Source organism: Carlito syrichta, unplaced genomic scaffold (genome assembly GCF_000164805.1).
Source record: "Carlito syrichta isolate Samal-C Ts95f unplaced genomic scaffold, Tarsius_syrichta-2.0.1 Scaffold301954, whole genome shotgun sequence".
Classification (NCBI taxonomy): Eukaryota; Metazoa; Chordata; class Mammalia; order Primates; family Tarsiidae; genus Carlito; species Carlito syrichta.
This window is the reverse complement of record NW_007246050.1, coordinates 83811-98741: the sequence shown is the minus strand read 5'-3', so window position 1 is coordinate 98741 and position 14931 is coordinate 83811. Positions and strand designations below refer to the sequence as shown.

General features: G+C 45.8%; 1 protein-coding gene across 1 annotated transcript in view; it reads left to right on the top strand.

The window, feature by feature from the left end:
* Positions 1 to 14931, top strand: part of DGCR2 (DiGeorge syndrome critical region gene 2) — a 79666-nt gene that overhangs the window by 38519 nt on the left and 26216 nt on the right. The window contains exons 3-5 of the mRNA XM_008055787.2: positions 9637 to 9762; positions 11176 to 11386; positions 13024 to 13100. Of these exons, the coding sequence (XP_008053978.1) occupies positions 9637 to 9762; positions 11176 to 11386; positions 13024 to 13100 (414 nt within the window). The remainder of the gene's footprint in view (positions 1 to 9636; positions 9763 to 11175; positions 11387 to 13023; positions 13101 to 14931) is intronic.

Genomic DNA, 14931 nt, shown 5'->3' with positions numbered 1-14931 from the left:
GCCTCTCTGCTGCTTTTGGGCCATGCAGGAGAACTCCTTCTGTTTGTTGGCACATTTTGTTTTCACTCTGGAATTGATCACTGTGGTCATCTTTTTTTTTTCTTTTTTTTCCTCTAAATACCTTTTATCATCTTTTTAGTTTTTTTGGTAACAGCTTCATTGATTTATAATTTACAGACTATACAATTTATAATAGTTTAGTGGTTTTTAGTGTATTCACAGGGTTGTTCATCCATCACCACAGTCAATTCTAGAATATTTTTGTCACGCCATAGGAAGCTGATACCCATTAGCAGGCACTTCCCATTTTCCCTCAAGCCTCCCAGCCCTGGGTCATCCTAATTTACTTTCTGGTCTATGGATTTCCCTCTTATACACATTTCATATAAATGGAATCATGTAATACACAGTCTTTTGTGACTGGCTTCTTTCACTTAGGACAGTATTTTCAATGTTCGTCTATATTACTTTCTCTTTGGTTTACGTTTTTTAAATACCTTTAGTTCTTAACAATAATTTTTAAATTTGTTAACAACTTTAATGAGATATTTATATACCATAAAATTCACTAATTTTAAATATGTACAATTAAATGATTTTTAGTAAATTTAGAGAGTTCTGCAGCCATTGTCACAATTTTAGAACATTTTGATCATCCGAAAAAGATCCCTCTTGCCCATTTGCAGTTAGCTCCATTCCCTCCCCCATCCCAGGCAACTGATAATCTATTTTCTGTCTCTTGCAGCCTTGCTTTTTCTTGACATTTTATTCAATATAAAAAGAATCATGTAATGTAATCTTTTGTGGCTGGCTTTCACATAGCTTAATGTTTTTGAGGTTGCAGCCTGTGTCAGTAGTTCTTTCCTTTCATTGCTGCATATTCCACTGTATAGTTAGACCACATTTTTTTTAGTCCATTCACTATTTGATGAGCATTTGGGTTAGTATGAATAATGCTGCTATGATCATTAATGTACGAGCTTTTGTGTAGACAATATGCTTTCATTTCCTTGGACAAATACATAAGAGTGACATTTCTGGGTCATATGTAAATTTATGTTTAACTTTTTAAGAAATCTCCAAACTGGTTTCCAGTTTGATGTGCATCAATTATTCTGCCAGGCTAGGTCCTTTGGACTCTTATCTTCTGGAGCCCCCCAGATGTCCCTGCCTGTCAGTGTATCAGTGTGGAAGGTCAGTTCTCCTTCGTCCCCTCTTGGTTTGCATCCTCTGTTTTCTGACTTTTTGTCTTTCTGTTTGGGTTTATTCCCTCATTTTAGTGGAGTACTTCCCCCTTCGATAATTTCCACAGAAAAGGAACATGGGAGAGAAAAGTTTTTATTTCCTTGTTTGCATTTTTTTTTTTTTTTTTTGAGTTGGAGTCTCACTCTGTCACCCAGACTGGAGTGCAGTGGCCGCTCCTGGCCACCGCAGCCTCAACCTGCTGGGCTCCAGCGAGCCTTCCGCCTCAGCCTTCCAAATAGCTGGAACTACAGGCACGCGCTACCATGCCCGGCTCATTTTGATTTATTGAAGAGATGAGGTCTCGCCAAGTTGCCCAGGCGGGTCTCGAATCCGTGGGCTCAGGCAATCCACTCACCTCAGCCTCCCAAAGGCGAGGGGTTATAGGCTGAGCCACCGAACCCGGCTTGTCTGGATTTATGATAAAGTCAAAATAATTTTCTCCTTTACTCTTGAAGGCCTTATTTTTACAGGCTTTCAGTGTTGCTGGTGCCATACTAATTTCTGGTTCTTTGAACATACTTGTTCTCTTCCTGGAAATTTTAAGCATCTTCTGGTCCATTGCACTGGCTACTCAATGGGTCTTTTCAGTTTTAGAGTCTCATGCTTATCAGCTTAGGGAAAGGTAGCACTGGATTTCTTCTCATCTTGTTTTCTTCTGCTTTCTCTGTTCTCTATTTCTGGGACTCCTATTCTTGAGAAGTAGAGGTCCTAGATGGATCCTCAGTTTTTTGTTTTCCAAGTTTTCCATCTCTTTCTTCTCCTTTTTTTTTTTTTTTTTTTTTTTTGGTCATCGTCTCACTCTGTTGCTAAGGCTGGAGTGCAGTAGTATTACCAAGGACTGCAACCTTGACCTCCTGGGCTTAGGCAATTCTCCCACCTCCGTCTTCCGAGTAGCTGGGACTACAGGTGCACCACTATGCCCTGCTAATTTTGTTTAATTTCTTGTAGAAACGAGGTCTTGCTATGTTGCCCATGCAATCCTCCAGCCTTAGCTTCCCAAAGTGCTGGGATTATAGGCGTGAGCCACTGTGCCCAGCCCCATCTCTGTATTATTTTACTTTTAGTAGGTTCTACAATTGCTGCCAAATCTTTTTTTTTTGAGACAAGATCTTACTTTGTCACTTAGGCTAGAGTGCAGTGGCATGATCCTAGCTCACTGTAGCCTCGACTTCTTGGGCCCAAGTGATCCTCCCACCTCAGCCTCCTGAGTAGCTGGGACTACAGGTGTGCAATGCCATGCCTGGTTATTATTATTATTATTATTATTATTTTCATTTTTTGTAGAGATGAACTCTTGTTATGTTGCCCAGACTGGTCTCGAACTCCTGGGTTCAAGTGATTCTCCTGCCTCAGCCTCTCAAAGTGCTGGGATTACAGGCATGAGCCACCATGCCCAGACTGCCAGATCTTTTAATGAGTTTTTATTTTTGCTGTTATGAGTTCATTTCTACAGTAACTTTTTCAGAGGAGGATATTGGTTAGTGTTGCCTGCATGTTCCTTTTTATAGCATCCCTTTCTTGTTTCATGGGTACAGTAGTCATTCACTTTGGGAATGTTAATGGCATGTTTTTGGTTTTGTTACTTTTCATCTCTCTGTACTTGTTTCTTGCTATTTTTCTCTGTGGTTTTGGTCTCTACCTTTCATTTGAAGGTTCTCCCCAGAGGTTTGGTGATCCTTGCGTGCTGTGTGTGGCCAAGGGACTTGAAGCACTATGTATGTGGGCCTTCCTGGAGGGTGAGTCAGCTGGATTGTTTCATGGGGAATCTGAGACCTCCTTTTTGGGACGTTTTTCTTGGACTGGTCAGATCTTTCCATAGAGGAATGTTCCCAATCTTCCTGGAGGCTGGGGTTCTGGGAGTGTAGTGGAGGAGAAGCCGCTGGCCGGGGGGTGGGGGGGGGGGGGTGTCTGCCCTGCCCTCCTTGAGCAGAGAACCCTGATTTTGAACTGGTGTCCACCTACCCAGAGACCACCTGTTTTACCTTAGCACCAGTAAATCACCAGTTTGCTGTTAATTTGTTTACTGCTTGAGTCATGGGGAGGGATGTGGGTGTGTCCACCTGCCTTGCCCTTCAAATTTTCTCATTATCCTCCAAATGTCTTTTGCAGTTTTTTCTTTTTCCTTTTTTTTTGAATCAGAGTCTATCTCTGTCACCCAGGCTGGAGGGCAATTGCATGCTCATGGCATCCTCAACCTGCTGGGTTCAAGTAATCCTTCCACCTCAGCCTTCCAAATAGCTGTAACTACAGGAGCGTACCACCATGCCTGGCTAAGTTTTTGATTTATTGTAGAGACAGAATTTCACTAACTTGCTCAGGCTGGTCTCGAACCCCTGGGCTCAGGCAGTCCTCTTGCCTCTGCCTCCCAAAGTGTTGGGATTACAGACATGAGCCACTGCACCCGGTCTTTTTTTTTTTTTTCTTTAAATACAGGATTTAGCTGGGCTCGGTGTCTCAGCCTGTTATCCTAGTGCTTTGGGAGGCTGAGGAAAGTGGATTGCCTGAGCCCGCGGGTTCAAGACCCACCTGGGCAACTTGGCGAGACCTCATCTCTACAATAAATTAAATTGAGCCAGGTGTGGTAGTGCGCACCTGTAGTTCCAGCTACTTGGAAGGCTGAGGTGGAAGGCTCGCTGGAGCCCAGCAAGTCAAGCCTGCAGTGGCCGCTTTCAGCCACTGCACTCCAGTCTGGGTGACAGAGCGAGACTCCAACTCAAAAAATAAATAAATCAGTAAATAGATACAGGATTTATTCAAAGGATTACATATGTATTTTTTTTCCATCTTGCTTGTTGTTTAATCTAGAAGTATTCCCCAGTTCCTTTTGGGGGCGGAGGGGAAAGGGGTCTTTCATGTCATTGACATATTTGAAGAGTCCAGGTCTGTTGCTTTGTAGTATGGCCTTCTATTTGAACTTAGCTCTTTCCTCGTGATTAGCTTCAGGTGAGACATTTTTTTAGTAGGAATATTATGAGATTGTAAATTGTCACTTCATGAGGCACATGAAGTCAATCTGTTCCATTATTGGTGACATTAAATTTGATCATTTGATTTATATAATATCTCCCAGATTCACTTTTGTGAATATTTCCTTCCCCTTTCGTAATGAACAGTATTTGTGAATAAGTAATATGTGGAGTGGGTATTGTTCTAGGTGATCTCCAACAACCACACACCAGTTGCTTTAGCTTTTATTAATGGATTTTGTCTGAATCGGTTAGTGATGGTTAAAAAATGACAGTTTTTAGGTCAGGCACCGTGGCTCACACCTGTAATCCCAGCATTTTGGGAGACCAAAGTGAAAGGACTACTTCAGCCCAGGAGCTTGAGACCAGCCTGGGTAACATAGTGAGGCCTCATCTCTACAAAAAAAAATAAAAAATTATCCAGGTGTGATGGCACATGCCTGTAGTCCCAGCTGCTTGGCAGAAGGATCACCTCAGTCCAGGAGGTAAAATAAAATAAAATAATAAAATAAAATGTAATTAGCAGTTTTTGTCATTCATACATGCTGCATTTAATAAATGATACCATGTTATAAAGAGCTTTTCTATTTCCTCGTCCTTATTTTCTGGCAAGGCAAAATGCACCAGGCCCCTATTGTACCTCTCCTCTGCCCAGGGATCAGCCACTTCTTCAAGAAGGGTGGCATCTGAGTGTTAACTGTGCCTCATCTTCATTCTCACTGGGACATGCATGGTGCGGTCAGTGGCTAGAGCTAGACCAGACACCTTTTTTTAAAAATCACAATTCATATTTATTGATGCCTCCAGTTTTAATCTACCCTAGAATTCTTTCTCCATTTTATATTTGTAGGAACACTGATCCTAACTTCTCCTATATATTTACTCAAGTGACCAGTCCTAAAGTACACATAAAATAGTTTTGAAATTACTGTTCCCGTCTGTCATCACAAACCTTCTAAATAAAATGTCAGGATTTCTTTGTACTTCTTTATGTTGTTAGACTGTTTCACACTGAGGGTATATAGCCAGAGTACTTTAGTCAGAAGTCACTGAGATTTATTTTTTTTCTGTATTATGCTAACATTTGATTCTATCTATATTTAGTTTTACGATTTTGCCTCCTCATCTTGTTGATTTAATTTATTTTTTATTTTTATTTGTTTTTTTGAGTTGGAGTCTCACTCTGTTGCTCTGGCTGGCGTGCAATGGCATGATCACAGCTCACTGCTGCCTCAACCTCCTGGCCTCAGGCAATCCTCCTGCCTCGGTTTCCCAAGTAACTGGGACTACAGACATACACCACCACCCCTAGCTGATTTTTTTGGAGAGATGAGGTCTCGCTATGTTGCCTAGGTTGGGCTCAAACTCCTGGTCTCAAGCAATCTTCTCACCTTGGCCTCCCAAAGTGCTGAGTTTATAGGCATGAGCCACCATGTCTGACCCTTGAAGTCACTCTGCAGCAATTTATAGAGATTGTTCTCATTCTTTCTTTGTATCCACTTTAGGGACCTACCATACTTTTTTTTTTTTTTTTTTTTTGAGTTGGAGTCTCACTCTGTCGCCCAGACTGGAGTGCAGTGGCAGCTCCCGGCCACCGCAGCCTCGACCTGCTGGGCTCCGGCGATCCTTCCGCCTCAGCCTTCCAAGTAGCTGGAATTACAGGCATGCACTACCATGCCCGGCTGATTTTTTTATTTATTGTAGAGATGTGGTCTCGCTGCCCAGGTGGGTCTTGAACCCACGTGCTCAGGCAATCCACTCACCTCAGTCTCCCAAAGGCGCGGGATTACAGGCTGAGCCACCGAGCCCGGCCTTTTTTTTTTTTTTTTTTTGAGTCAGGGTCTCACTCTGTTGCCCAGACTGGAGTGCAGTGGCATGCTCACAGCAACCACAGCCTCAACTTGCTGGGTTCAGGCAGTCCTTCTGCCTCAGTCTTCCAGGTGGCTGGAACTACAGACACCTGCCACCATGCCCAGCTAATTTTTTTATTTATAGGTCTCGCCAGGTTGCCCAGGCTGGTCTCAAACCCCTGGGCTTAGGCAACCTCTAGTCTCAGCCTCCCAAAGTGCTGGGATTGCAGACTTGAGTCACTGTGCCTGAGCAGGATCTACCATACTTTTTTCTTTTTCTTTTTTTGAGTTGGAGTCTCACTTTGTTGCCCAGGCTGGAGTGCAGTGGCATGCTCATAGCCACCACAGCCTTGACCTACTGGGCTCAGGCATTCCTTCCACCTCAGCCTTCCAAATAGCTGGAACTACAGGCATGCTCAACCATGCCAGGCTAATTTTTTGGTTTATTGTAGTGGTGAGGGCTCACCAAGTTGCCCAGGCTGGTCTCGAACCCATGGGCTCAGGCAGTCCTCTCACCTCGGCCTCTCAAAGTACTGGGATTATAGGCATGAGCTAACGTGCCCAGCTGACCTACCATATTTTAGCCATTCTCCTGTGTTTGGGCCTTTTGGTTATTCCTATTATCTTGCTATTAAAAATAATGCCACAGTAAAGAACCTTAAGCATGTTCCCACCCCCCACCCCCATTGTTGGAGATACATTTTCATTGTAAATTCCTAAATGTAGGATTGCTGGGTCAGAGGGTAAAAGTATGTATTGTTTAGTTAAATGTTGCCAAATTCCTTATTTTTCTACTTTCCCAGTCATCAGCCTAGGATTTACCTTTCTGGGTTCAAGTAAGTTTAGAGTGATTTACTTCTAAAGTAAGATACTTTTGAGACTGACAAATGCCAAACTAGATTGGATACTGGGACATCAGGCATAAACTGGGATTTTCCTAGGGAGATTGTGATGTGTGGTCACCCTCTATAAGTTAATTATCACTTCTCTTCCTGCTTTCCAGGTTTTAGAACTTTGTCCTCCTCTTTCCTATTGTTTGTCCTTATGACCATGTACCTTTTTAAAAATCTCATTACTGGCACGCTCATGGCCACCCCATCATCGACCTTCTGGGCTCCAGCGATCCTTCCACCTCAGCCTTCCCAGTAACTGGAACTACAGGCGCGCACTACCACGCCCAGCTATTTTTTATTTTATTGTAGAGATAGGGTCTCACCAAGTTGCCTGGGCTGGTCTCAAACCCGTGGGCTCAGGCAATCCACTCGCCTTGGCCTCCCCAAGTGCTGGGATTACAGACTGAGCCACCGAGCCCAGCCTCATTACTGTTTTAATAGGTTACAGGAGAGACTGGAGATGAATGAATGTACTTATTCAATCTGATATCTTAAACTAGAAGCTTAAAAATTGTTATTATCTGGGACTTTTATACGTAAAGAAACCAGTTGTGCATGAGGATAGATTATAGAAATTTGCAGATATGGTTAGATTCAGAAAGGTCATCATAGCCTTAGTTAGGAAGATAGTAGAAGATGCAGTCTTATGAAAGGAGAAGATAAAGCAAGAAAGAAGATGGCCTGGGATCCAGGAAATGGGCCCAGTGCAAGATTACAGCTCTGCCTTGGCCCAGAGAGCAGGCAGAGTGCTGCAGGAGGGAGGGCTTCCAGAGGCAGAGCAGAGCTGTGAGACTTGCAGATGATGTTTGGTCATTTAAAAATTTTATTACTAGCCTTTATCCATTGTAATATCTGGAAAAATTGGTGGTGGAAATAGGGAAAAACAATTTTTAAATGGATGCAGATATTAATTTCAGGAAAAGGAAAGTTGTTAGGGAAAGGAAATAACTTTAGTATACTGTTTGGTTCACAAATGATGAATATATACATTGTTACATTAGTGTACTGTCTCTAATTATGAAATTGATTGTACTCCATTGGACAGTGAATAAGAGTATATGTGAATTAAGTCTTCTTATGCCATAACATTCATCAGTGAGTAACATTTAAAATGAATAAGACCAGAAATAGCAGTATAAGCCCATTGTTTGGAAATATGGATATAAATACCAGAAGAAATAAGTGAAATAGGTATCCCTGGGAAATGTAATTAGTCACTACAGGCTGGTAGAAGGTGACAGGGTTTTCGTTTCATCTTTTGGTGTACGTATATAAGAATTAACGAGACCTTCAGTGAGAATTCCTGCTCATGTCAGTCCACTTCTGTCATGTCTCTGCTGGCAATTGAAGCCTAAGACCACAGTTTGAATGTGTCTTAGGACTCTCTGGTGGGTTAAGCACCTGTCATTGAGCCATAGCGACAAATAAGACATTCCCTCTGTGAATTCCCTCTCCTTTGTGCTGGAGACATTTGTGGACCCAGGAACAACAGGAGGAAGGCAGATTTTTGACTTGGGCCTTGCAGGGCTGTGGTTTTGGAGTTATTTTCTGTGTAGGGTTATATATTGTCTACATGGGTATAAAATGGCAAAACAGAAGCACTTATACTGCTATTTTAAAGCAGGTCTTCAAATACTGACAGAATGGAGATGAATAGCAGCCCCTAGGGCATACCATTAGCAAGTCTTCAGTCTCAGTAGGCGAGCTGGCTCTGGTGGTTCAGAAGGAGAGGAATCAATTTAAGGAGCATACACAACATGGTGGCAATGCCATTAGGATTTTATATTTTCTTACTCTCTTGTTTTAGTAATTCTGTTTTGGTAAGCAAGTATTGTTTGATTTGCCAACATTGGGTTCTTGACCACAGTTCCAGACTTGTTTTATATAAAGCAAGAGTCTCATGGGTTCTGACAATTTAGAATACAAAAGAGGCTTGAATTGTCTTGTCCTCTCCTTTATTTGGAGAGGTTACAAGCTCATCTGGACCCTAATTCCCTGTGTGGTCAGGGTTTAAATTTCTAGAAACACAAGTTAGAATCACCCACATTTTATCCCTTATTTGCAGTCCTCCTTTCTGGCCAAATGGTGTTGGGAAACAAGCATGCTATGGTCTACCCTGACTCAGTTTCCCTGTTGTACTCAAGGCTGTCCAGTACCTCCAGCTCTCACTGCAATCCCATGCTGGGGAAGCAGGCCGCCTGGCATACCTGGTGCCACCAGTGGTGCTGGAGGCGGGAGGCGAGGTGCATGCCCTGAGTCTAGGAGTCATGTGGCTTAGAGACAGAGTAGAAGCCCAGGCTGGTGACTGGGCTGTGAGGTGAGGAGGCTCAGGTCTTGTGGCCCTGGAGGAGGAGGAAGAGGGTCCCTTTGCTGTGCTAGCAATAACCTGTTAGAAAATATATCAGAGAGACCCTATTTCCTACTATTAATTAAAGAAGCAAACACTGCCAAGCCATAATTTTATAAGCAGCACATGTGACCCATTGGATGTAAAGAGCAATGTTTCCTAGAGTTCTCAAGAGAGAGTTCTCAAGAGAGCCTGTACTGACTGTGCTGCCAGGCCTCCCCTCTAGCCTCCTGCTTGAGTAGCCTGAACCATGCTGCCTTTCAACCTAGTGCTGACTAGAGAGCCTACAGCTTGCACAAGGAGGACTCACAACATACATCTCTTTTTGTTTTCAGAAGTGACCGGGGAGGCGCGTCCTTACCATGGGAAGGAGGCTGTGGATCCATGGCAGGGACGGTCCCGAGGAGGTGACCCCACGCACTTCCACACAGTGAACGTGGCGCAGCCAGTCCGCTTCAGTAGTAAGTTGCAGACCTGCCCTGACCACACCAATGCCCCGAGTATGGCCTGACATGGCCCGACTCTCCAGTGCTACTCTGCCATGTGACGGGTTTCACAAAACAGTCATTGGGGGGATGAGTGTGACTGCATGGTGAACCTCCCAAGGTCATGCAGCTCCTGAGTGTGAAGCAAGACTTGAGGCCCCAGAAGTCATGTGGGCTCAGGCTGCTTGTTTTCACAGAGCCCCTGCCTTTCAGAACCAGATAGCTCCAGCCCTCGGAAACCCCGTAGTTGAATTGTTACCTCTTACAGATGGAGAAACTGGCTCTGAGAGATTAGATACAGCTGATGGAGTGGGAAAGCTTTACATCTGTTTTTCTTATTTTTATAAAGTTATTTAATTAATTACCTATGATGTTGAGATTTTAAAGGAGTGTAACAAGATCAAGAAAGGGGAGAAAAAACCACCACTGAAATTGCCCACCCATCCTTAGCAGATATGCTCAAGTGCTCTGCACTTGACTATACTGGGCAGCAGTACTGAGACAGGCAGGACTGATGTTCAGGGTACCTGCTGCTGTGCTCAGGGGTCTGTCCACCTGTGTTATTGCTCATCCCCCATTCTCTCAGCACTGGCAAGCACCTCAGAGGACACTCTGTGCTCTTGCCTGTGCTGACTACTGGCAGTACTGGGCTAGGCAGCTGAGCAGCAGTGAGCTTTGCCTGAGCTCGACACTGGCTTGGGAGACTTGAGTTCCAACTGGCTTATCAGCTCTGCCATCTGTGGCACCACCCAGGCCTCCCTTTCTCATCTTGGGGAGGCAGGGACAAGTCACATGGTCTCATGGCCCTCCCTGCTCAGATCTGCTGAGCTGCTGTTTTAGGGGAGAGTGCTTGCCAGCATCCCACTACAAATGTGAGCAGAAAAGGAAGGAGAGGAGTCAGCACAGGAGGCAGTGGGCTTTCAGAAGGGGAGGGTGGGAGAGCCAGGCACCAGAAGCAAGGCCTCACAGTGAGCTGTGGGGGAGCTGTGCTGTCTTGTTAACTCAGAGAATAAAGTCCACTTTACTAGTGAGAAGATTAAAAAATCTTATAGAAATGGAAGGAATCACTGAATATACTTATATCTTAGGTTGGATCTGCATTCTAGAAAAACTTGAACATTTCTACAAAGTAGGGCAACCCCTTCGGGCCCCCTCCCACCGTGGGAACTTTTCTGTCCTCAATAAATCCTGTTTTAAAAAAACATAAACAAAAAAAAAAAGTATATTGTCTCAGAAGCAGGAGTTTATCATGTTGAACCTCAGTTTCCCGATATCTCTAGGGTAATTCCGAGGTATGCCTATTCCTGAAGCAGCACATACATAATTTTATTTTTGGAGTCAGATCCTAATTTGGGGAACAACTCCCCTTCTGTCCTTCATGTTTCCTAGGGAAGTGCCCGACAGGGTGGCATCACTATGAAGGCACGGCCAGCTGCTACAGGGTCTACCTGAGTGGAGAGAACTACTGGGATGCTGCACAGACCTGCCAGCGCCTAAACGGCTCCCTTGCCACCTTCTCTACTGACCAGGAGCTTCGTTTCGTCCTGGCCCAGGAATGGGACCAGCCCGAGCGGAGCTTTGGTTGGAAGGACCAGCGCAAGTGAGTCCTGGGCTGGGGCCCTTAGGGACCTGGAGTAAGGGTCTGATGACCACCAAGCACATGACTTCTGACTGCCCCATCACACTCCTAGGGCATAGCCGATAGCCAGCATGTTGGATTAGCAAAGACCAGCCCTACCCACTGGACCACATGGGGGTTAGGAGTGTGGACTGAGATAAGTAGGAACTTGAATAGAGGGGCAGGGGCAGGCTGGGCTCTGCTGCCACCATGTAGGACTGTGGGCTGACCCTTCTTGTTGGTCCACCTCCACGGGTACAACTAGAGTTGTTGGCTGAGGGCAGGTGGTGGGGAGTAGGGGGTGCTGGCTTGTGGGGATAGGAGATTGCTCAATGTGGGGCTTTGTGGGCCTAGCACAAGTGGTGAGAAGTGGGCAGTGATTCCTTCTGAGAAAGCAAGCCCTGCGGCCCTGTGCTTGGTGCATTCCATGGGTCTGCTCATTCAGTCCTCCTAGAAACCTTTGGGCCCAGAGTGGGTGTGCATGTAAGTGGACATGTGCTTGCTGAGAGTGTGCTGAGATTCAAGCCTAGGCATTCTGACCCCAGAGCCAGGTCCTTGACCGCCAGTCTCAGCTATATTGAGGAAAGAGTGTAGAAGTAGCAGCCGACTGCTGCTGTTATGCTGTCCCCATCATGCTGCCAGGAGTTGGAGGTTGGTGGCAGCCAGTTGCCACTCCCTCCAAAGGGAGGACAGCTCTGCAGGGGAGTGAGTTGCAGTGTGCTGTCTCCTGGCTGCCTGCTGCCCTCAATGATAGCACAGGCGGCCCCTGTTGTGGGAGCATGATGCCTACAGCAGGTGGGCTGAGGGCCTTCATTCAAGACCCGAACTGGGTTTTGGCTCCACAGTTATGCCCTATGTGACACTGGCAAATCACAAGATTGAGCTGTTTTTCCTTCTGCAGCCACAAGGGAGGAAAATAACTCTTAGCTCACAGGGTATTGTATTGATTTCATGAGAACAGGCCTGTGGGTAGGGAAGAAGCAAGAGAGCATAGTCCAGCCAGTGAGGAAGCCCCAGCTCTGTGAGCAGCTGCGTGTGTGCACAGTCTATGCCAAGGGCAGAGCACACTGCGCCAGGGCTCCTTCTGTGTGAGCATCTCCATGGAGGCTTGGGCCTGGAAAGCTGGGGCAAGGGGCACAGATTCAGCAGGTACTTGTGGTGGTTGGCCAGGCCCACGTTCACTTGGAGTGTGTATCCATGCACATGTTTTTAACCACCATGGTTGTATATATTTGCAGGGCTTTGTTTATTGAGACATAATTTGCATGCCACAAAATTTCTGTAGAATGTACTGTGCTGTGGTTTTAGCATATTTGCAGAGCTGTTTTATAGGTTTATGTCTACCAAGAATAAGGTTGGTCTTGATTAAAATGTGAAACTTTATTGGGTCAACTAATAAGAATAGCCTTGGTAGGAGTTACCTGAGATAAAACTTTTTCTGATGTGTGAATTTATTGTTAGAACTTTAATGCATTTTATTAAAATTAAGTGTTAAACATAAATCAGTCACTTGTGTTAACATACTCAGTGTTCTGGAGGTCAGTCTAACTATTAAAACACATAGTCATCAGTGGCCGCTTCCCTCTGGCTGCTAAAGTCTCTGTTTCTGTCCCTTCCAGGTTGTGGGTTGGCTATCAGTATGTCATCACCGGTCGGAACCGTTCTCTGGAAGGTCGCTGGGAGGTAGCATTCAAAGGTGAGCTCTTCTGGTCTGTTGAAAGTGTTGTTGAGTTTGAAATTGGGGGGACTCATCCTGACTTGGTATATTGCTGGATCCCCCTTCTCCTCACCTAGTGTAGCCTGCAGGGTGCCCATGCAGGGGATGTGGAGAGGGTGGGCCCCGATTGCAGGGAGAGGAAGCGCTGGGACCAGCATGGGTCAAGCCCCGTGTCCAGCTGGCACCTTCCCTGGAGTCCCATAGAGGCAGGGACCATGGGTGGCAGCAGGGACAGGGCAAGAGCAGAGGTGGGGCTGCAGAGCCCTGCAGAGAGTGCCACACCCACTGCCCTGCTCCTGCTTAGGACAGACATCACCCATTCTTGCATTCTCCAGTAGCCTACTGAGAGTTCCACCTGCATTTGCATTCTCCGGGTGAGTGAGTGTATTATTTAGGTTTTCCACAGGGGCAGCTGACAAGGAAATGGCTTTTGGGCTTCCAGTCCCACAGTCACAGTGTGCTTCTAGAGGATAATTGTCCAAGAGCAGCTCATCCTCTGCCCTCTTCACTGCTGTTGGAAGTAAATCTTTGAAGCAGAAGAGTCCTGGGCTAGCCTATTGCCTTGACCAGCAGAGGGGACCAGCCTCAGGGCAGGGTGGATACCGCACACAGTTGTCTTCTTGACACTAGCAGTTAAAGGGAGGACAGGAGTCTGCATGGCATGACGGCCCATTCTGAATGAGGGCTCAGGGCCCTCCTCAGTAGCATGAGAATGGCAAGGGCCCAGGTGGGCTCCAGTAGCCATGTTCATCTTAGTGACTTTGTTAGGGCATTAGCAAAGCTCATTTAAAATTTAGAAAAAGACTTAATGTGTGTTTCGGCACTGGCAGTTCTGGCTGATGTACAGCTTCCTATTGGTGTGGCTCAGTGTGCAGGTGGCCCCATGGCAGGGCTGGGGCGCCCTGAGCATCTGGGTTCTGCGTGAGTGGCCGCACGTGGTTGGCTGCTTGTGTCCAGTTAAATGGATTTGAGAATTCTGTTATTAGATTTAAATAGTGGTTACAAAATGAATACATGGCTAACAGAGAGTCTGCTGTTGCAAATTAACTGGCTCTTGACACAGTTCAGCATCATGAGTGGTTCTGGAATCAAAGAAATTAAACATAAAACCAAATGTTGGGTAACCTCCCATTGTGGAAGCTTTTCTGTCCTCTCAATAAATCCTGCTTTCTCGCTTTTTGACTGTCCATGTCCCTCATTCTTCCTGGGCATGAGACAAGAACCCCGACCTGAAGAGCTGCACATGATTGTCAGAGCTGAACAGCAGTACACCCCAGAGGCTAGCTTGCCAGCCGACGGAGCCAGACGAACCTGGAGAGCTGCTGGAAGAAGGCAAGACTCCGAAGCTGAGACACTTCTGGGGGCTGCAACACTCTCAGGGCTTGGTTTGCCAGCCCATTAGAGCCAACACTTCTGCGGCTAGGCTCTTCAGCCCCTCAAGCCGACCCTTTCTGGGGCTCGACTGGCTGACCCATTAAGCTGACACTCTCGAAGCTCAGGCTGACCTGAAAAATCCATATCAGAAGTGTGATACCTCCTGCTTTGTTTCTTTTGTTAAGGATGTTTTGACTATTTGTGGTCATTTATTTTTCATATGGATTTTTTTTTTGAGTGGGAGCTCACTCTGTCACCCAGACTGGAGTGCAGTGGCCGCTCCCGGCCACCGCAGCCTCAACCTGCTTGGCTCCGGTGATCCTTCCGCCTCAGCCTTCCGAGTAACTGGAATTACAGGTGTGCGCTACCAGCTAATTTTTTAATTTATTGTAGAGATGAGGTCTTGCCAAGTTGGCCAGGTGGGTCTCGAACCCGC